This window comes from Ursus arctos, chromosome X (assembly GCF_023065955.2).
Source record: "Ursus arctos isolate Adak ecotype North America chromosome X, UrsArc2.0, whole genome shotgun sequence".
Taxonomy (NCBI): Eukaryota; Metazoa; Chordata; class Mammalia; order Carnivora; family Ursidae; genus Ursus; species Ursus arctos.
This window is the reverse complement of record NC_079873.1, coordinates 83170081-83194127: the sequence shown is the minus strand read 5'-3', so window position 1 is coordinate 83194127 and position 24047 is coordinate 83170081. Positions and strand designations below refer to the sequence as shown.

Genomic DNA, 24047 nt, shown 5'->3' with positions numbered 1-24047 from the left:
AAGAACATGAAAAGATGCTCAACATCATTAGATGTTAGGAAAATACAGATTAAAACTGCAATGGGATACCACTTCACATCCACTAGAGTGGCCACAACAAGATAGACAACAAGTGTTGGCAAGCATATGGAGAAATTGGACACCTCACACATTGCTGGTGGAAATGTAAAATGGAACACCCACTTGGGAAAATAATTTGGCAGTTCCTCAAAATGTCACACATAGTGTTAGCATATGACCCAACAATTCCACTTCTAGGTACCTACTTAAGAGAAATGAAAGCAAACGACCGCACGAAACTTGTACCACGAATGTTCAGAGCAACATTACTGATAATAGCCAAAGGGTGGAAATGATCCAAATGTACGCTGACTGTTGAATAGATACACATTTTGTTATATATCCACACAGTGGATACTACTCGATGAAAAGGAATTAACTGCTGAGAGTTGGCTAACACAAGAATGAATCTCAAAAGCATTATAAGTGAAAGTAGCCAGATGCTAAAGGGCAAGTATTACATGATTCTATTTATACGAAATGGCCAGAAAAGACAAATTGATAGAGATAGACAGATTACTTGTTACCTGGGCTGGCAGTGGGAATGAAGTAATATTAAGAACTCTCTTTTCTAGGCGATGAAAATGTTCTAAAACTAGATTGTGATGATGCATGTACAACTCTGCAAGATTACTAAAACTCATCAGATTGTGCATTCGAAATGGGTGGATTTCACAGTATGTAAATTGTATCTCAGTAAAGCTGTTTTTAAAAGTATATGAAAATGAAGAATAAAATCTTATAAAATAAGAAAGTCTACATCCTGTGTGATTCCATTTATACGAAATTCTAGAAAAAGCAAAACTAAAACTATAGTGATAAAAAGCAGATCAGTGTCAAAAAAAGAAAAAAGCAAGCAAAGAAGCAGATCAGTGTTGCCAGGGGCTAGGGGTGGAGGAAGGGGATTGTTCAAAGGGGCCCAGGGGAACTTTCGGGGCTGATGGAAATGTTCTAAATCTTGATTGGAGTGGTGATTATAATGAGTATAAAGTTTCTTCAAAACTCCGCAGACTGTTTAAAATCAGTAAATTTTATTGTATGTGATTTGCACCTCAATAAAGCTGATTTTAAAAATGTTTTAAATCAGTGAAAGAGTCTAACAGACTCTTCACAAAAGAAGATGCAAGAATGGCCCATAAGTACATTAAATGAGGCTGAACTTCATCAGTCATCAGTGAAATGCAAATTGAAACTACAATATGAAATACTACTACACACGCTCGAGAATGGCCAAAATTAAAAAAACGAAATTTAAGAATGCCAAGTGTTGGCAAGAATGTGAAGCAATTGGAGCTCTCATATATTGCTGGTGGGAATGCAAAATGATACAGCTAATCCGGAAAACAGTTTGGAAGTTCCTTATGAGGTTAAAAATATATATATCCTGTCATATCCATTTCTGGGTATTTAACCCAGAGAAATGAAAAACATGTTTTGAAAAAGACTTGTACCCAAATGTTCCTAGCAACATTATTCATAATAGCCAAAAGCTGGATACAAGTCAAATGACAATGAACAAGTGAATGGATATACAAATTGTGGAATATTCATACTAATGGAATACTAAAAGGAATTAACTTTTTATATAGGCAACAGCATAAATGAATCTTACAAACATTATGCTGAGCAAGAAATGGCAGACATAAAAGAGAACTTACTGTGTGACTCAATTTCTATGAAACTCTAGTAAAGATAAATGTACTATATGACAGAAAGCAGATCAAGGGTTGCTTGGGTATGAGGGTAGGGGAAGTTGTCCTGGTTGGGGAACAAGGGGACTTTTTAGGGTGGTGAAAATGTTCTATACCTTGAGTGTCGTGTGGGCGCATAAATTTGTCAAACTCATCAAAATATGCACCTTAAGTGAGTGCATTAATTTGTAAGTACATTATACCTCAATGGAAGTTATTTTAAGAAATAATCAGGAAAATGCAAATTTAAACCACGAGATGACATTATACACTCACCAGAATGGCTAAGGTGAGAAAAGAAAGATCTTTCCAAGTGTTGATGAGGAAGGATACCAGAACTCTTATTCGTGATTGTTTGGAGTGTTAATTGGTACAGCCACTTGCAACACCATTTGGCAACTATCAAAGCTGAACATGTGGGGCACCTGGGTGGCTCAGTCGGTTAAGTGTCTGCCTTCGGCTCAGGTCATGATCCCAGAGTCCTGGGATCGAGCCCCATGACTAGCTCCCCACTCAGCGGGGAGTCTGCTTTTCCTTCTGCCACTCCCCCCACTCATTGTCTCTCTCTCAAATAAACAAAATCTTTAAAAAAAAACCCAAAGCTGACCATGTATGTACCCTATTGACCCAGTAATTCCACTCCTAGATATGTAAAAATACACCCAAAAGAGATATATGAACAGGGGCACCAAAAGACAAATACAAGGATGTTTGAAACCACATTATTCAGAATATGCCAAAGCTGGAAACAACCCAAATGTCCATTAATGGTAGGATGGATACAAAATTTATAATATAGCCATACATTGAAATATTATACCACAATAAAAGGAAATGAACTGCCAATATACCATATGAATGAGTCCCATAATGTTGAGTAAGAGAAGCCAAACAAAAAAGAATACATATTGTGTGATTCCGTTAATATACATTTTTATAGGCAAAACTAATTTGTGGTCTTAGAAGTCAAGATCATGGTTTTCTCTGGGGAGGAGAGAAAGAGATAATGAATGCGAGGCGGCTGGAGGGAGGCTCCTGAGGTGCTGGCAATATTCCAGGTTGTGCCCTGAGTGGTGGTTGCATGGGTATGTTCACTTGGTGGTAATTCATCTAAATGTATACTTACATTATATTTGAATAAAATAATTTAAAAACTTCAAAACACCAGGTAAATGAGGAATAAGGATATTTCTCCAACCTGTTTTCCATCTACCCAGTTGCCTTCCTCAGAGGAAATCACTGAAATGTGCCTCTCATGTACCTTTTTAGATACATCCTGTGAAATGCAAAAAACTGGGTTTTTTCTTCCGAAAATTTTTATTTTAAATGATCATACTATGAAATTGACTTTTTCATTTGGCATACAGCTCTAGGAGTTGTACCACATGTATGGATTCATGTACCCACCATTGTAATCAGAATACAGAATAGTTCCATCAGTCCCCCCAAATTCCCTTTATAATCACACCCTCCCCCGCCACTAACCCCTGGCAGCCACTGACCGAGTCCCCATTAATACAGCTTTCTGTTTTCAAGAATATTTCTTTTTTTTTTACAGTCTAAAAATCTAATACATTTGAAGAAAAAGAAAAATGTTGACCCGTATTATGTCTTTGTTTCTTTACAAGTTGGTAATCAGACAAAAGCCAGTATTTGGAATTCATCCATGTTCATATTGTTGATTCAGATCTTGGCTTAGGAGAGGAGCAATTAGCCTGGGCATCTGAAAATTACTAAACAGGAAGAAGAGAGTCACAGCTAATCCCAATTTTCAATTTTAATCATGTGAGGAGATTCCTCCAGGAGTGGTAAGCAAGGAAGTGAGCGAGTCTCACTCATTAAAGGGGATGCTTAGGATAAGCATTAATCAGTCACCAGGGAATAGGTTGCAACTCTTGGTAAATTACTGGAATAACGACACAAAAAAGCCAAGTCCCTGCGGTGGGGGTGAATGAAATATTTCTCTTGTCTTATTTAAAGTGACTGGTCCTTGGATCTTTCTCCTTTTCTCACTGCTTTTGAAAATATGAGGACATAAGCTACTCTTCATAAAATACAAGATTAACAAATTAGAGCAATAACAATTAATGAAATACATAACAAATAATGAAATGAAAAAATGACTTTATTTATTGGCATTTCAGGGGAGCCTGAAGAAAATGTACATAGGACTGGTGGGCCTCACCATACAAGAGGAATAGCCCAGAGCAGGAGTGTCCTATGCTTCTCAAAGTGCTTCAGATGGTGGGGAGAGTCATGTGTGCAGACTGTGGACTTGCGGAAGGTTATGAACTTGAGGGATCAGCTTGAAGCAAAAGTGAAGAAAAAGATGGGGGACCAATGAGACGGCAGGTGGCTATGTGCTCCTTGATATGACCTTTCTCCCCTATAACCTCACAAATCTTGGGGGGGGGATGCATAATTCATTATATGCGTAAGTGTGATTCAATTTCTTCTAGAAGATGGTGGAGGGGTGGAATTTTGGGCCAGGTTCTGATTAGAGGCCTCAGGAAGCCTGTGTGCATCTAGAAACAGAGAATGATTCAGAGAAATGTAAGAAAATAGAGACAAAATCACAGAAAGAACTCTGAGCTTCCTGTGATCCTGGAATTTGGGTTCCAGACAAATATCCTGAGTCTTTGATGAAGGCTCGGGCAGATATGGTGACTTGGCGTTCCGCTCCATTCCACCCTCATCCTAGAGCATCATCCTGTAATGCAGATGATGGAAAGTACACCTACAGACACACTTCGCAGACTTCCTTGCAGCTGGAGCTCTGAATATGATTTAGGTTCAGCTAATCAGATGCATGGGCATGCGATTTACCAGGTATAATATGGCTTTTGCTTCATTTTTGCTGCCTGTGCTGAGAAGCACAGCGGTTGAGTTGCTAGGTATTCTTCAGGAGGGTTAGCAGAGGTCCTATGGTCTAGGTATTAAAACTACATGGGAGTCCAGAGGCAGTGATAGGGCACACATTTGGCTGGTGCAGTTTGTACTATATGTGGCATGTTTCTGGAACTGACAGTAATAGTAACGGCTTCCCGATTGAGGCAATAGGAGCACTGTTCTGGAGCCGGAAATTTTCTGACTGTACGGAGAGACAGCAGCACTCTTTGACGGCTTGGCTTTGTGATGTGGCTTTGAGAGTCATTCTTGAAGGCTCAGCATCTGTTTCTACAGCTCTCGTAAGTGATTTTCTAAGCCATTTTACACCCTGTAATAAATTGCTTCCTCCTTAGACCAGCTTGAGTGGCTTCTGTTCTCTGAAATTGAACCCTGACCAATAAAGAATGTAGTAGCAGGAGTGCTTAAAGGCAATAGCATTTCAAGAAAGTGGGAAACTTGGGTTGATTAGATAGCATGATTGGATTTGAAAGCAGTGATGACACTGTTAATATTAGAAGATGGGATGTTCATAGTCTATGGCACATAATGGCAAACCAATCAAATTATCACAAGTGGGCATCTACAATCAAGTGCCTATTGCAGGCAAGTCTTGATGGACCAGGTAACTGCTACCACAGATTATTTTGGTGCTAATGATACCCAAAGACTGTGGAATGGAATAACTACTAACTGTGCTCCAGAGGTTTAAGAAGGAAAATGGCAATCGCAGCATTTAAATTCTAAGTTCAAAGAACAGAGGACTAGGAGTTTCTATTCTCTTATCTACTGTTGACATAGAGCTGACATAGCTGAAAATTAGAATCTGATCCTGTGGGTTGTTAAATTACAATATATGCCAAACTCACAGCCTTGTCAGGTCACTTTTATGAAAGTAAGGGCATTTGATTGAAACACCCCTAGAATAGAAATGGGGACATTAGAGTGAGTTCAGATGACTCATTTAACCATTGAGCCTTACTTGCCAGTGGAAGCATGCTATTCGATGAGGCTGGCTCTGCCTTGCTTGAACCAGCTGGGGAAAGTCGCTTGAAAGGAATGTTTGCTGGCTTGAAGCTACTTGTAAGAGGATGTCAATTTTCCTCAGGTGCCACCCCTACCTCCTGTCATTGCTTCCAGATCTATAACTAGTTAGGTCACAGAATGCTCCAAGGGTACAGATACAAGTCTGAACTGGGAGGAGATAATTAATTTATAATGGCAGGAATCTGCAGAATATGTGTAGGAATGTATTTTGAGAATACGATGGAGGAAGGAATGTAATTTTAGATTGGGACAGATATATCAACACCTGAATACTTACCAGAGATTCTGGATTCAATTACTAGTTTGCCCAGTTGGAAGTGGTTCTTTTTTGCTCAGTTGACTGAAGCCAAGGCTGAAAATTAGCCCATATTAAATGAAGTTGATATGCCAGATATTCTTTGGTATAATGTATAGGAGATACTCCAAAGACAAGGAAATAGAAACAATGGAGTGCATTTATGATATATGACCCACTAACCTACATCCTAACTATGTCCCCCAAGAGGACCCAGGGGATGTTCTCTTCTCCAAGGCATTGAAAAATATATTGATGAGAGGAGTCTTATTATTCCTGAAACATGCTACGGTGGTAGTCTTCAGTAGGCCAGGGATAAAGATGAGAGATGCTGCCACTGAAAGGAACTTGCTAATTTCAGTGAGAATCATGGGATCCTAGACTGGGCAAAGACAAAGCGGCAGCACTTAATGACAAGAGATGGGGTGAGCACGGTTAACGTGATAGAAGCATGTAATCTGAATGTTTTGACTTGCAGAGAGGTTTGGTAGTGGCTAATTTTTCTTCAGTTTCCTTAGATGGAAATAAATGAGCAGCCTACTCAATTTTTACTTGATCTGTATAGCCAAAATATGTGTCTGGTGAACATAGATCTAATTTAAGCCACTGTGATGGAGATTCATGACCTCTCACCCAGTCTGCGGGCCTGAGTCAGTTCATACACCCAGAGGCCCTTGAAGGGAAAGCCAGATACACTTGAAGAAGGACTCCACAATCAATACCATAAGCATGTAGCAAATTTTCTTTCTGGCTTTCCATTTTCTTTCTGGCCAGAGGGGCCTGAGGCCATTTACCAGGGTAACCATGACTGGGCAACTAGAAATACTCATGCTTTTCAGAGATTGGACACTGACGCTGAATTCACACTTATCCAGGGCCACTTAGAATACAATTGCCACCCACTGGTGAGAGTCAGGGCTTATGGAGTCAAGAGACAGAATTTTATCCTGAATCCATCTACAGTGGGTCCAGTGGATCTGCAAATATTCATATGGTTATTTCTTAGTTTATGGATGTATATTTAAAATAGCCATACTCAGGGACGCCTGGGTGGCTCAGTCGGTTGGGTGTGTGGCTCAGGTCATGATCCCAGGGTCCTGCGATTGAGTCCCACATGGGGCTCCTTGCTCAGTGGGGAGCCTGCTTCTCCCTCTGTCTGCCGCTCCCCCTGCTTGTGCTCTGACAAATAAATATTAAAAAAAATAAAATAGCCATACTCAGCAATTGACAGACGTACCATATTTGCTCCCTGACCAGTGTAGTAAGGACTATTTGTGGTAGGAAGGGCCACGTAGGGTTTGCTGTATCTGTCAATACTGTATCCCTGGGGAAATCACAGGGATGAGTGCCCACCAAAGATACGAAGGATGTGTGTGGTTATATGGGAGGTGGGAGAGGGATTTCTAGTACATCCTCATTTAACTTGCCTATTTGGCTTGTGTAGAAGGTATATGGGTCTTGGAGAATGATAGTTGATTATCAAAATTTAATCATTAATCTCAAACAGGATTTTTTAAAAAGCTACATAAATCACAAGAAACTGTAGAACATTGGAAAGACCAAGATCTTAAAAGCAGCCATAAAGGAGACATTACCTGCAGGGAAGACAAGGAGAATTAGAAGCTAGGAAATCTATTGCTTGATTCTGGGATAGGAGAAAGATGTGGTTCTGATAACAGAAACGGAAGTTGCAGTATAATGTGAGATGAAGGATAAAACACCCTTCTACTGGTGATTTTAAGCCAAGGAATGTAGCTCCTGGGATAATTTGCTTGCATTGCTTTGACGGATCTAGTGGTATAGGGCTCCCAGTGTCACATGCATCAATCTTACTTTAAATAGCCAAAGAAATGGATTCTGGCTGGTAAAAGTGAAAAAAGACTTCATTGAACTGTTGAGCTCATGGATCCACTAAGAAGCTCCCCCCAAAAAAGGGGAATAAAGTCTGGGCATCCAAATGCACTTTAAGTCCTACCTCAGAACCAGAGTGCTAATATGAAGATGCCACCACTGCCATGAGATGTACTCCCCACTTTCCATCCTGCTCTGCTGTATATTAAGAAATTCTGAGCAGAAGCATCTGATTAGCCAATCCTTGGTCATGTGGCCATAGGAAGTGGGGATAAAACATGAGTGGTTGTTGGGTGGGAGGAGAGTATGACTGTACACAGATAGCATGAGGGAGTTTTGGGGGGTGATGGAACTGTTCTGTATTATACTTGTGATGATGGTTACAGGAATATATACCTGTGTTGAAATTCATAGAAGTGTACAGCAAAAGGAAATTAATTTATTGTGTGATAATTAAAAAAATAAAACACAACTACGGCCTCATGACTAGTTGCGCAAATGAGGACTATAGTAGCTACCCATATTTTCTCCCTTTCTCTTTAACGTACATAATCATATACAGCAATCAGTTTATTTCCCTACTTTCCCTCTACTGTTTTATATAAGGTGAGTTTTATGGTAATTAATGTTTTTTTTTTTTTTAGTTCACATGTTACAGGATATCAAGATGGGACTGAGATTGAATTAGGACAAGTAGATACCACTCATCCATGGATCCAAGTGACCAATAGAAACTTGGATCTTCCCTCAGGAGAGAGGATTAATGTATTTTTGTTTGTATGAGGATTTACGTTACAACAGGCAGCGCCTGCCATTGATGCTTTTAGCGGTTATGTACAAATATGGGAAGAAGGGTATGTTGCGGTAAAAGAGGTGGATATCATAGATAGGTGCTTGTAGTGGACAGACTCTACGGTGCTCCCCTATAGTCCCTGCTTCCCGAAGTACATGCCACTGTGTAACCTCCCCTTGACAGTGGGTAGAACCTGTGACTTACCTTTAACCAACAGAATATGACAAACGGGATGAGATGCCACCACTGTGACATGTTACATTATATAAGATACTGTCATGTTCTAGAAACACTCCTTACTAGATTGATGAAGTAAATGGCCATTCTGGGGAAGCCCACAGGGCAAGGAAATGTGGGCAGCCTGAAGAATTTGAGGGCAGCTGCTAGGAACTGAGTGAAGCCTCTAGGAGCTGAGGACAGCCTCTGGCTAACTACCAGCAAGAAGCTGGCACCTCCAGACCTATAACCATAAGGAAATAAATTTGCCAAAAGCTAAGTAAGCATGGAAGTCGATTCTTCCCCAGTTGAGCCTCTGTGTGAGAACCAGCCTGGCTGATTCCCTGGTTGCAGCCTTGTGAGAGCCTAAACACAGCACCCAGCTAAGCTGAGCCCAGAGTTCTAACCCACTGAAATGGTAAGATAATAAATGTGTGTTGTGGTAACTTGTTACACAGCATTAGAAAACAAATGCAGTGCTCAATGTCCATTCTAGCCTCTTAGTGTGCTTTCCTGTACTGCACAGGCTAAAAAGCTAAAAGGATATTTTCCAGATTCCCTTGCAACTAGGATTCTGGGTATTCTATAGGTCAATCAGATGCATACTCATGAGACTTGAATATCAGAAGGGAGGTGAAGGCTACACTTCTGCCATTTCTGCTGGTAAACATGGTTATGAAGATGTTTGCTTGTTCTATTGCAACTTAGTCACTAGCTTGTGGGCGCTGAGAGATGGGATGCCTGGCATCTCTTTTGCTGGTAGAAATCATAGCAGGTGGAGCATGGATCTGTAAGTAGCAGCTGCGGTGTTGGCTTTTCATCACGGTAGCAGGAAGTAGCAGTTTCCTAATCGCGGAAGAATTAGCAACTCCCTTGGTGGCCTGGTTCTGTGGTGTAGTTTTGGAAGTTGTTCTTGAAAGTTCAATTTAGAGTCAGTCCTCTTGATAATTCTGTAAGCCACTTAATGTCTGGTAATAAATCTTTTCTGTCTTAACTAATTAGAGTGAATTCTGTCCTCTGCAACCTAACCTTAACTAATAAAGAAGTCCTCAAGTGATAACTAAGTGGAAATAAAAAACATTGTAATAAATAACGGTAATATCTTTTAGTAAACAATTTTTCATGTTTAATGCAATAGATTTGTAATATTTATTTTTATAAAGACAAGTAAAGCCACCTTATAACACATTTAATTTAATGTATAAGGTATAACACAGTGGTTCAGTTTAACACAACTACATAAGATTTTTAATATTAAGAACAACTCATTTGCTTAACAAGGTACCAACTATAAAACTATGTGTTCATCTTATTTCTCCTGCAGACTCAGAAAATAAATGTTTGCCCTTTTAACTTGCATTTATAATCATTTTGCAATTCAAAAATCTAAGTATTCAATTTAAATTAATATAGGCTAAATTTCAATATTCAGACTTTAAAATCATATCAAATATTAATAACATATGCTCTTAAGAAAGTATCTTTTTTTGTAAATATAATTGACAAAATATTCAACAAAGTATGTGCAATAGTGCCTTTGTATATAAGCATAGAACCCTGTGTCTTTTTAGAGCTACTATAATTTAACAATCATTGCAAAATAGCAGATGTATGATAGTTCACATATAAACTATTAACTAAACTCTAAAATTTGGACACATTTCAGCAAATGATTTCTGAGAAAAGGCATAGATGCTTATTTACCAACTGTATCTTTAAGTGATAATTTCCTTGAAAAGATAAAGTTGACCAAATCATTTTAAAGACAACACTAGTAAGTGTTTGGCCAAGTCCAATTTATGAAATTTAAAGGATCAACTTAAGATCCTTGAATCTCTTTGAAAATAACATATTCTGTGATGATGAAACCCTTTGTGTTAGGCCTTGTTCACAGTGGACTCTTGTCAAAGGCTGACTATACCAATTCCTTTCCAGAAAGGGAGATGTCTTGGGTTACTCTAAAGAATTTTTGCCCTTTTATTGTTTCATATCTGAAAAGTCAAAGGGCTTAAAAAAACCAAGGCCTTTCATGAAAAAAGAAGCTCCAATGGATGATCTCTCCCCACAATCTCCTAAGTCAATTGATTAATAACTTGCTCTTGTCAAAAACAGCACTGAAGATTGAACAGGTGTGGTTTGCTTTTTTTTCCCTTCAAAGTGTTAACAAAAGCCCATTATCTCTAAATGGGCTTTCATTGTAATGACTGAAATATAAGCAGCAAAAAATATAGAAATCACACTTCTCAATCAGATAGATGGTCAAAACTTTTTAGATAGACACCAGCAATTACCTTAACTATCATTACACACAAGTATACTTTATGAACTTGCCAGACTAACACAGTAATTCAGTCTATTTAATGTAGCTTAAAATACGTCTGGTGAAAATTCAAAATCTAAAGCTAGAACCAAAGCAGTCACGGGCTACTCTGAGACAAATGTCACAAACAGCAGTGCTCAGAAGAATTTCAAGTAATTGCTCAGTCTAATGAGAGAGCTATATCGGTTAACTGAATTGTTTCTTAACCCTTTTGAAGAGACTGGCTTTATCCAGCTTAAAATTAAATCCAATATTGTTTCTCCTTATATTAGCCCAGAATTTTGAGTTCTTGTTTTTATCAGTCACAGACTTAGAAGTGTGTCAGCAGCTTCTGAACCACTCTCAGGTAGGAAGAATGTAGAAGTTACTAAAAAAACCATTTATTATTAGAAAACTGAATGATATTAACTTTAAAAAGTTAGTATTATTTCAGTTAGATAACTTGAAAATGAGGTCCCCGTACGGTAAATCACTTAGATAATTAAGGCTATAGATCTAAGAGCCTGGATTTCTAAAGCATTCTAATAGGACTGAGGCAATTTGGAAAGTAGGGTTTATGGATGACATGTCAGCATCACTAATACTCAAAATAACATCACATTTTCAAAATCGTCAGTAATTCATATGTAAATAGCAGCACAAATTAGGAATTTTCTTACTAAAAGTGATATGGTAGTGCCCTCTGGTGGTAACATTTAGCATATTCCCCTGATATTGCATATCATGTGAACTATAAAGAGTTCATTTGTAATGAAGAATATCAAAATCAGAGACAACCACAAAACAATGAATCATTGTGCTTCCACATATCTTTTTTTTTTTTTAACCTTCAAACACGTTGGTAACAAGATAAATCCCTGATCCCTATTCCCAAGAATCAAGCTGACAGCTACAGGAATCTTAGTAAACTTGTCTATAATAGGCAATTCCTGTTAAGAGAGTTACATCTTGGTTCTACAGCTTAACTGAGAGGTTTTTGCATTTTCTAGTTTCACTTTTACATCTATGGGTTTCTCAAAAAACCTCACCAATGCTGGTTCATTCAACAAAGACGCAAGAATCTGTTCAAATGCAAATGACCACTGAGGTTCTTCCCTCAGAGAGGAGGGAGCTTTCTTCAAGTGGCTCTCTGTTTTCCCCTCACTGGGTCCTCCAGAAGCACAGACTGTACCAGAGAATTCTTTGGCTGATGCTGTAGGGCTATGTAGTTTCCTTCCAACTTCTTCCATCCTGAGCAAAAGGCTGGTTACAACAGCAATGGCTTGATATAACGACTCTTCTTCAGGGTCCCCGTGAAATAAATTATATAGGGTCTTTGAAAACTGAATGAATTGTGACTGAAAGACATAAGTTAGAAATACCACATTTGATACTAGATTTAGCAAAAAGAAAGAGAACGTAGAAGTAATAAACAGTCTCCTATTTAGAATTTGTGCCATTTAACCCTCACCATAGAAGTTAAAAAAAAACAAAACAAAAACCTAATGATTAATTCCCCAAATAAATCTTGGTTCTAGAAAGATGGGTATAAACCATGGAAGAAAATGCCTTTTAAATCTTCTCCTATGTTGCCTAATAGCAATACATTATATACATATATATACAATAATTCTTGGGCCGCTTACCTGCCAGCATTCCCTCAATGTTAGGGGGTAATTTTTAAAAATTATTTATTTATTTGAGGGGGGAGGGGCAAAGGGAGAGGAAGAGGGGAAGTAGATTCCCTCCTGGGCCCAGAGCTTGATCTCAGGACCTGGAGATCATGACCTGAGCTGAAACCAGGAGTCAAATGCTTAACCACTGGCTGAGCCACCCAGGTGCCCCGGTGGTACTTTTAATTAGGCAAATTCACCTATTCCCTTACATGTGAATCGTTCATTCATTAACCAATCTTAATGAAAGGCTTAATGAGGAGTTACCCTTGATTTCTCCAAAGGGCTACAGTGGGCAGCTCAACTAGGATGACTTAAATTTACGGAAGAATGTTTTGCGAACTATCTAGTAGTACAAGGTAGCTCCACAGGGCCCATTTAGCCATGTTTCTCTTTAAAGGCTGAGGTGGGACCCAAGTGGTGAAATAAACTGTTGTGTTTGCTAATTGCCCCTAGATAATCCATAGACATTCCTAAAAGATATTTGTCAATTTAAAAAAAACAACTCGATTACAACACAATAAGTCAATCATCCTAACAGAAAAGTTTATCTGTAAATAAAAAGCAAATACAAAGGATGTACTTCATCAAAATAAATTGTACCAAACTCTCAAGTTTTATTTCTCTTTCTACCTTAGTCTGTAGCACTGCTTATTTATAAAAAAATTTTAGAATAAACATCATATTGATTTATTTTAAAAAGTACTTATTCAGCTACCAAACTGCCTAGTCCATGAGGAATACCGCTATTTGATAGTTCTCATTGTGGTAAAGTTCTGGGGGTCCTCAGTATGTACACCAACAGATTTTAATTTAAAAAACATTAAGAACATAAACTGAACAGTGTTTAAGAGATGGATTTAGAATTGTGTCAAGTAGTAGTCATTAGTATTGTTCGAGCAGGTTCTAATACAAGATGATTAGAAACCAGCATGTGACCTATTTTAGTAACTGCTTATTCCTAGTACTAACACTGGGTCTGTCAGATACCCAGTAGGCACTAAAAAATGTTTACTGAATAAATGAACACTTCCAATAAAGCTGGAAATAGGAAACATTGAAATGTATGTTTATACATACATCTTTCCTATAGTCACAAATGTTGTCATAGCAGAGGAACTATTCTGAAACACTAAATGCATTTAAGTGCTTAAAGTAGAAAATCATTTAAAAATTTGCTCCAACCCTTCTCTGCTCATCTGAAACTTAGAGATGATACATATATTATTTAACTGTTTTTGTAATAACATGTTAGCTATTTTAGAGTTGGATACACCCACATTCATAAAAATAAACAAGAACCTAGAATTTTTTTCTTTGAAAATACTATACCTGATTCATTCTTGGTAAATCCTTAATGTTTTCTTCTTTTTTGGAAAGCTCATCTTGCCATTGACTTAGATATGCTTGAATATCAACTTTTCCTTTGCCTGTATGAGTGGAATAAAACCACTTCATAATGAACAGTCCACTCTATTTCCCCAAATCTCAGAAGAATAACTAACGATTGGAAATTATTTCATTAAGATATAAGATTCTACCTTTTAATAACTCAGAAAATTATCTGAATTTACCTTTTATTTCACCCACTGGCTTTCAGAATATGTTCTCCATTTCCATTAAACTAAAACTTTTACTTTGGGAAGTCTGGGGACTAGGAACATGTGAAGAGAGAGGGAGAAGGATGCATTTTCGATTAAACAGTACACCCTGGCTTGACAATGTAAAGTTCATGTAGATGTTCTCATGCATATTATTAAGTTAAAACAGCTTCTATGTGATGTTCTTAGTATGCAGATTTTGAAGTGGCCTATGGTGGCTCCTCTTAAAAAAATTCAAAACACTACTATCCATTCATTCCTTTGAAGAGTTTAATGAAGATAATTAATGTGACTATTAATAATTACTTAAGACTCATTGGAAAACTAGGTAGATATACTGAACAACCTAGGGAAGTTCTTATATTTAAATAGATCTTCAGCAATTCATTATTTTTTAACTAAATGTTACTCAAAAACATAAAAAGAATGATGGGACTTTTGGAGAGCAATTTGACAGCCTTGATCAAAATATTAAATGTGCTTATTCTTTGACACAGCATTCTCATACTGCTATAAATGTATCCTATCCTAAAGAAATGTGTATAAAAATATCTTATAATGTAAGTATAAAATGTTTGTTGCAACACAGTTTGCAATACAAATAACTGGAAGCAACCTAAATGTTCATCAATATTGGGCTAGTTATTGAATTATGGTACAACCAAAGAATGGAATACCCTATACCCATTAAAAAGAATAAGACAGATCCAAATGTACTGACATGAAAATGTCCATGATATATCACAAAACTGAAAAAGCAAATTGTAGAACACTATTTATGGAATGCTTCTTTTTTTAATAAAAGAGAAATATCCATATGTGGTTGTGCATACATAGAAATGGGTCTGGAAAGGATATAGAACAAAATGTTTTCACATTTGCTTCAGGGTGGAGCTCAGTGGGGGTATGAAGACTTCTTTTTAAATTTCTTTTATTATCTACTAACTCTTGTAATTAAAAATAAATATTTTCAAAATAGTAAAATTAAATGAATATGGGTCATTTAGTACAACTTCTGAGACTTAAGTATCAAGACAAGAAAGACTAAATTGTTAAACTAACACAAAAAAGTGAAACGGCTCTCAGGACAAATCAATAGCCTTTCAAGGGGATCCACTATTTGCCTTTGTAGGTAACCCTATTCACAAAAACAATAACTTAAACTAAATGATATTTCTAATCACAGTACCTTTTTCAGGGCTGTTTTTTAGTGATTCTGCTTCCTTCACATTTGTAGGCTTGGAAACTACAGGAAAAGAAAATAATTGCACTCTGTAAAATATTTAACAAGTAAATACCGTTTGAAAGTAAAATTATATTTTATATAAAGACTTAGGGACAAGTTATTTTCTTCAATTCAGGAAACCAGTTTTAGCTGACATGATCTCCTCTCACCAGAAGACAAAGTTTCAAGAACTTTTATAGCAGAAAGAACACTGGGAAAAATCTATATGGAAAAAATCCTAGAAGTATACAAATATTATTAATTTCTGGGTGGTATTTTTTTCCTTGTGACCTTTTTCAAACTGAACTGTGTTACTTTTATTATCAGGAAAAAAAAGCTTGCGGGACATCAGAAGACTGATCGTGGCAATAACTCGTTGTGAAATCTTGCACAAGTCACTCTCTGTCCTGGGTCTCTGTGCCCTTATCTATATAAATTAAGGGATTTGGCGAGATGATTTATAAGGTCTCTTCAAACTTAATATTCAAACACCAACATACAGTAACTATAAACATACATTAATCAGGACTTATCCCTCTATAAGACATTCATGTTTATGAAAAAGAGGCAAAGGACACAAAAATAAGCTCATAACACTTCCAAATTATGTCTTGGAGACAGATTCATCCCTGTCTCCAACACCTACAGTGACTTATAATAAGTATTCACTGTTTGAATAATAGCTATGACCTTCAATCATCAAAGATTCTATTGTTTCCACTGTATATTTTAACAAGGCATGAAAATGGTCGGATACATTTTAGAAATTTCTGCAACATAAGTAGAAACAAAATGCGTTTTCTTTCTAATCCTCCAGTAGACAAAAAATTCCATAAATCAAAACCCAAAACACATTTCAGTTAATTAGTCAGCTATTTATGGTGTACTTAGCATGCATTTAGCACTGTGCTAAGTGTTATGGTAGCACAAAAGAAATATAAGGTATAATTAACTCAAATTTTATTAACGGTAGCTGGGTAAAAAAATATTTAAGCCAGGAAGATCTCTATGAATGACTAATCATCAAAAAAAATTTTTTTAACAGATATTTACCATGGAGCTGACTGAAATAAAGTAATTCTTCCTTGGAAAGTTCATCTCCTTTTGAAGGGTCCTTAGATTTCACTTCAGTATAAGCTGAAAAGAGATAACCCAAATCAATTTACTGACAATAAGGGACAGAAATGGGTCCTATAACAGGTCAAGCAATCTGGGGGCAGAGAGTTAAACAAAAGTTCACTACAAGAAAGACATATGTGAAAAAATGTAGATGTGGTACTACTCTTTAGCAAATAACAAGAAGTTCTTGATCACTCTGAGTTCTATTAGTTCTCTTGTTTTTTAATAGTTTTCTGAGAGCCATTACAAGTCGAAATAAGAAAATCTGGCATTTTGAAATCTCTGAAAATGTAACCTCAGTCATTTAAGAACATCTTCAATAATAAGGCAAACATGAAGTTGAGTGTTATTAACGGATACACAGTGGTTTTTCTTTCCATTTTTGATCCTCTACTGAAAGCATATTCATTCCATGACAACATTAAACATTCTAACAGTAATTTGACTTGACAATGTAAAGTCCTTCATAATTAAATTATTAGGTGGTTTATCTTTGGTTTTTAATGCTCTGTTTGTGATCTGAGTCAAAGATGGCTTTTAGATTTTTGGTCTGGTAAAGAATAGTTCCTGGCTATCTTGGGAAGACTCTAAAAGAAATCCCAGGTGTAGCTTTAGACAAATTATGAGGTGCTTTTTGCTTGTGTGATTTAACCCTATCTAAACTAAATGGCACTTTTGCAATGTTCCTTTAGCTTAAAGTCTAAGACTGTTTTCCCAAAATATGGATCAGGCCTGGGAAAGGCAGCCTCTTAAGGTCAGTGGAAAACACTGAAGTAAACCGGCATTATATGGTAACCTTAGGACAGTATGGTAGAATAGAAAGAAACCTGGGCTTTGGCATGAGACCTCAGTTTGAATGCCAGCTACGCAATTTATTAGCTATGTGATCTTGGCCCAATAATTTAATCTTTCTGAGCCTTAGTCTCATCATCAAAATTGGAAGGACATTACCACTTCTCAGGGATACTGTGAGAATTAAGTAAAAGAATACATGTAAAGTAAATGCCTCAATAGAGCAAGTGCTCAATAAACGGTAGCTTTTATTTTGCTTCCTTTTCCAAATGTTTAGTATTCCTGCTGCCTAGTCTCATTTTTTTCTGAATAATCTGTAGTATTCCACAAGTTTGGCAGTTTGCCTAAAGTTAAATTCTACTCTCCAATGACAACAATAACAACAACATCACATTTCAATATTATACCAATATTCAAATGTTAGGTAGTTCTTATACATGAACTATCATTAAATTGACCACTAACTGGAAGGAAATTTGTGAACCCATCTGTTACACAGAATCTCTTCCATAGATTTCACTGTAACTATATATCTGCAAAAGTACCGGACATATGATCCATGGGCCACAATGAAATAATGACTTTATATCATATTGAAAATTATGTTATTTATTAAAATTGAGTATCTGCAATTATACTTGTTAAAATGGAATCAACTCCTGCACATCATTAAAGACTGTTAAACTCTTACCTGGAGGAATATGAAGCTTAAAAAGCAGCTTAAGCTTCTCAGTGAAACTTCCATTGTACATTATATCTGTTCAATAAAATTCAATTACAAATTATATTTTCAAAGACCATTCAATCAACTCCAGCAACACAGATTAATTAAGAGACAGACATTAGCCAGTAATTAGGATTCAAAAACCTTCTGTTACTTAAGCTAACAGTGAAACCACCACCCAGTCAGCCAGATTCTCTCCTTCAAGTGTGTAAACAAAATACCCTTTATCAGAGGGAGAAATGCTTGTCTGCTGATTTCCCTTCCCCCAACCTAAATTTTCTTTTTTCTTTTGATTGAGGCCTTATGCCTCATTTGAGGAAAGAACTCCTCTTCAAAGGGCAATCCCTGATAAGAAAGTATGCTGGGGTGTCTGGAAAAGCAAAGGAACAATGTATATAGAGAACTATATACAGGTACAACATGTTTGTTGGATTATCTCTCTACCACTTTTCTAGGTTATGTGGTTGATTTTTACTGGGGGGGGAAGCTCCTTTTGAAGTATTCATGTGCCTGAGTGAGGGAAGATAGGGACATTTTCTTCCTTCATGTTAACTTTTAAAACATCCATATCTAACAGCTTGCTTTTCTGAGAGGGCTGGGTCAAAATGAGACCAATGTACTTAGTTTTATTAATAAACACAGAAAAAGGTCCACTTATGCTAAGGCTGGAGATAATGTAACTCAGGCTGATAAAATCTGACTAAATTGGCAATAACAGGCAGTACTAAGCATTTCTAGGGGGACCTTTATTTTTTGCTTTAAAAAAGAAAATTACTGGACATCATCCTACCAATTGCAGAGGAGAATTCTTTGAAGTTTATAAGGCAGTCAGAGTTTTCATCCAACAATCTGAATGTCCATAAGGCTAGTGAGTCTTTGTTTGCAGAATGAGCCCAGGGACTCAACAAGTGATATAACACTCTGAACTGCTGGCAGTCAATCTGATACTGTTCCAAATATGGCAGACTGGGGTCGTGGTACTTCAATACTGGACAACTCAAGCACCAATAATAAGAAAAAAACAGCTCTTTCTATTAAAAACAAATAAAAAGAGGAAAACCAGTAAATCATAAAAATTATTTTCTTTTAAGTATGTCTACTAAAACAATTAAAGATAAAATATTTAAGAGTGGTTGTGGTAAAATTTTGCTTAAAAGTATTATTTTTCACTTGAAGAAGAAGAACAATAGTACCTTAAAGATGATGTAAAGTTCATCCAATTCATGAAGGCTCAATTTCACATCTTGTGATACAACACGCAACTTTAAAAAGATTAAAAGCAATTTAGAATTTAACCCTTCAGTATTGAAATTCTCCTTGAATCCATTTAGAAATCTCCCTCTGCTAGAATAAAATAATTCTCTTCTAACTTTTAAAAAGAATAACAAAGATAAATGCACCAATTTTGCCCTTTAAAAAGGTTGTACATAGACTACAGTTCAATTCTACTCTGACATGTACTTTCACCTTCATCCCTTCATACCCAGAGGTCATTGCCAAAGGACATCCATTTAATGTTTATAAATATAAGCAACAGTATTCTAAGTCTCATTCTCTATATTCCTCTCTTGCCACATAAGCAATCTGTCAAGTCATCAAGTGGGGCTGTCATTAAACACTTCAAAGACATTGGGAGAGATGTGCATTCCCTCTCTGTGCCAAAAAACATAATCCAAGGAGTAATAAGCTCAGAAAATATGTAGTTTTATCCTACTACATGATTAATAAGCATCAATGGTACAATGATTTTGGTATTTAGGAAATTTAAAAGCAAGAATAAAGATAAAAGAATTAAAACAGTGGAAATTAAAAACAATAAATAAAACAAGTAAATAAAAATAAAACAATAAATAAAACAAAGAGTTGGTTCATTTTTAAAAAGTAAAATAGACAAATATCCAGCAAGTGTGATAAAAGAAAGCACAAATAAATAACACTGAGAAGTAAAATGATAATATAGGTATAAAGGTCATTAAAAGTGTCCAGCACAGAGGAGGTAGCATTAAATATCTGTTGAATGAATTCTATAAGTTTTATATCAATATATCTGAAAGTCTAGATGAAATAGATAATTTTCTAGGAAAAAAGTAAAATACCAAAATTAACCCAGGAAGAACAAATTCTGAATAGATGGAACTGAAAAGGTAATAAAAAAATCTGCCTTCTACCAAAAGACAGCAGATCCAGATGGTTTTATAGGCTCAATTACTCACACTTTCAGGTAATGTATAATTCCTATGTGATCTAAACTATTCTCAAGCATAGTAAAATATAATTTATTCCAAAATTCATTCTATGACATGAGCACAACTCTGATATGAAAACTAAAGTTAGCACACACAGAAAGAAAACTACAAGCCAATGTGACTTCAACACAGATGTAAAGAACATAGCTATGTAGCAAAATCATCAAAGCAGAATATTAAAATAACAATGTGACATGACCAAGCAGGATTCATTTCAAGAATCCAACAGAAGTCTAATATTAGGAATTCCTTAATATAATTTACTACATTAACAAAGCTGGTAAAATATATAATCTCAAGATATGGAAAGGTCTTTTCATCAAAGTTAACATTCAATATCCATTTTTTTAAAATGTCTGAACCTGAATGAATCAGTAAGGCTCCTGGTCAACAGTAGGCTATTAGTACGGTTGACTCTTGAACAACATGGGGTTTAGGGGCACTGAACCCCCTGTATAGTGAAAAATCAACATATAACTTTGACTCCCCCAAAACTTAACTAATAGCCTGTTGTTGACCAGAAGCCTTACTGATAACCTAAATGGTGGATTAACACATATTGTGTATGTTATATATATTATATACTGTGTTCTCACAATAAGTAGGCTAGAGAAGAGAAAATATTAAGAAAATCATAAGGAAGAGAAAATACATTCACAGTACTATAGTTATCAAAAAAGATCCATATATAAATGAACCCGTACAGTTCAAACCTATGTTGTTCAAGGGTCAACTGTACTTAAGTTTTTGGGAAGTCAAAAGTTACATGTGGATTTTTGGATGCACAGGGAATCGGGGCCCCTAACCTCTGTGTTGTTCAAGGATCAACTGTATAGTATGTCCGTACCATGGTATACTATTCAGTATGTTAAGAAAAGTGAGGGAGGTCTATATGTACTGGTATGCAATGACTATCATATATTTCTGAGTGAAAAAAGTAAGCTGCAGAACAAAGTAACTGATATGATCTCATTTAAAAAACTATATCACTCCCCCCCCACACACACATTTATGTCCACAGATACACAGAAAAAAGATCTGGAAGGATACATGCCAAATAATTTTAATATTGGTTATTCCTGGGGTAGGGAACCTTTACCTTTTTATATTTCTTTCATGTTTATTACTTAGTGAACATGTATTACTTATTTTTTAATGTTAATATATAAAAAACAAAACAAGGGGGTTTATGCTAACTACAGTAACATCACTGAATTATCTAATTGAAAGCTAAACCTAGAATCTTCAGAAATGTGTATTTTCCCAGATTGGTATCTCTGAGGACACGGCCTTTAAGCAAGCAGGTTTACAAAAACAATACACGCTTACAATAAAAGCTCAAACAGTACAGAAGGATGTATACACAGCAAAGTGAAACTCTCCCTCTTCCAACCAGCAATCTACTAATCTCATTCACCAGAGGCAACCAATATTAACAGCTTCTTATATAGCCACCCAAATATTAAAAAGGAGAGTATTTAAAACACAGTTTTATATCTTTTTTACCTTATCTTAGGTTTCAAGGATAATAATATAAATCAGCAGCACTGACTACTATGTAGGTCAGCTGCTGATGAAGCACATCACAAATATGTTATGCTTAAATGCCTATATCGCAGCATTCAATATTAAAGGTCAAATAACAAAACATTCTGGAGAAATCAACATAATCCAACTAGGAAAAATAATTTACTTCCTCTCTTAACAAATTACAGTAAGCTAAGCTGTGGCAAGACTCTAGCTCAAAAGTTTAGTTATATTCATTTTCTTCACATGGAATGTCAATTTTTTTAAAGGAAGTTGGAAAAAACATGTTACTCCAATTGGTTTCCCCCCCATAGGATAGATACTCACCACATTCTGCTTTGTTGTTTCCTCTAGGGTCTGTATGACATATAACCTATTTCGACAGCGCATGCTGTGTATATCTTCATAGCGAATATTACCATATTTCTGCAAAAAAATATGATTTCAGTAGATACTCATTCATAATAAATATCTACTTTTCCTACAATTGAATTTCACCAGATTCAATTCTCAGAGGCCTTGGTTCTATTTCTAGCTATTTTCCTAACTTGTTCAGTGGTTATGCAAATTTTCACCTCCCACGTTTCAGTTTTTCTATATATTTACTGGAGAGAATTCCATCTACTATGTTGTCTAGACTAAGTACAAGAACATTGGAAAAATTCTTAGTCTCTAAGAAGAGAATAATTTTTGCCTTTTTATACGGTGATAGATATTTAAAAGTGGTCATTGTCTGTGAAAGCAAGTGAATATCGTTTCATTTAAAAAATAGCAAACTGAAGCACATGAGGCTGTATGATCTAGGAACAGTTCACAGAACTAATTTTTATACAATGGAATACTACTCAGTCATAAAAAGAAGAAACTCTTCCCATTTGCAACAACATGGATGGACCTGAGGGTATTATGCTAAGTGAAATAAGTCAGACAGAGAAAGACAAATATGACATGATTTCACTTATAAGTGGAATCTAAAAAATAAACAAAAGAAAACCCAGACTCATAGATACAGAGAACAGAGCAGTAGTTGCCAGAGGGGAAGGGATGTGGGGGGTGCAAAATGGGTGAAGGGGATCAAGAGGTACAAAGTTCCAGTTGTAAAATAAGTAAGTCCATGGAGATAAAAAGTACAGCATGGGGAATACAGTCAATAATATTGTATTAACTCTGTGTGGTGACAGATGGTAACTACACCTACTGTGGTGACCCGTTCACAATGTATACAATACAAATGTTGAATCACTATGTTGCACACATGAAATTAATATAATATTGCATGTCGATTATGCCTCAATAAAAATACACAAATAAATAGAGTGAAATTGGATTTTAAATTATGTCTTTACTTGTATTATCTTCTTACTCTTAACATACCACTAGAGATAGAACTATAGTACCAATCATTAAACTATACTATGTAATTATATTTGTGGTATGAAAAAAACTTACCTCGTTTGACTCTCTAATCAAATCTGTAATATCCACTCTAATATGACTGCTTTTTTCATCACTCACGTTTGAACCCTGCTGAACACTTGAGGGCAATGGGCTATCCTTATTAGTGACATTGTCAAAGAACCTATCCAAAAGTGACAGTAATACAAGAATTAGTAGAAGTAAAAGGCAGAGGAAAGGACAGCTAATTTCTCCCTAGTTAGTTAGAGGGTAATGTCAACTGAGAGGATAAAGGATGGTCTTATGAAAAAGTGGAATTTGAAGATGGTCAGGAATTAGGAGGACAAGGGAGCAGGGAATGGGATGGTGAAGAAATTATTTCGGAGGCAGAGAGGAGAGCACGAGGAAAGCAAATAGGCTCAGAGAGTACTCAGCAAATACCACATAGCCCAGTAAGGATGGGATATAAGGTATGTAGAGGCAAGTAAGGAGAAATAAGAAAGGTACACTGAGGCCTTAACACAGAGTATTCTGAATGCCAGAGTGTTTAGATTTTATTCCGTACAAAATGGTATTTGATGCAACAGTTACCCTAATCAAATATTCA

The 24047-nt window shown here is 36.2% G+C and overlaps 1 protein-coding gene across 2 annotated transcripts in view; it reads right to left on the bottom strand.

The window, feature by feature from the left end:
* Window positions 1–9942: 9942 nt before the first annotated feature.
* Window positions 9943–24047, bottom strand: part of TBC1D8B (TBC1 domain family member 8B) — a 53152-nt gene continuing 39047 nt past the window's right edge. Inside the window, exons 13-21 of one of the 2 annotated variants that reach the window (XM_026478786.4) lie at window positions 23495–23624; window positions 22373–22471; window positions 19466–19534; window positions 19063–19303; window positions 18240–18305; window positions 16691–16774; window positions 15602–15658; window positions 14144–14241; window positions 9943–12496 (exon numbers count right to left, since the gene is read on the bottom strand). In XM_026478786.4, the coding sequence (XP_026334571.1) occupies window positions 12101–12496; window positions 14144–14241; window positions 15602–15658; window positions 16691–16774; window positions 18240–18305; window positions 19063–19303; window positions 19466–19534; window positions 22373–22471; window positions 23495–23624 (1240 nt within the window). In that variant the 3' untranslated portion in view covers window positions 9943–12100. The remainder of the gene's footprint in view (window positions 12497–14143; window positions 14242–15601; window positions 15659–16690; window positions 16775–18239; window positions 18306–19062; window positions 19304–19465; window positions 19535–22372; window positions 22472–23494; window positions 23625–24047) is intronic. The other variant, XM_048213740.2, reaches the window with a different exon arrangement.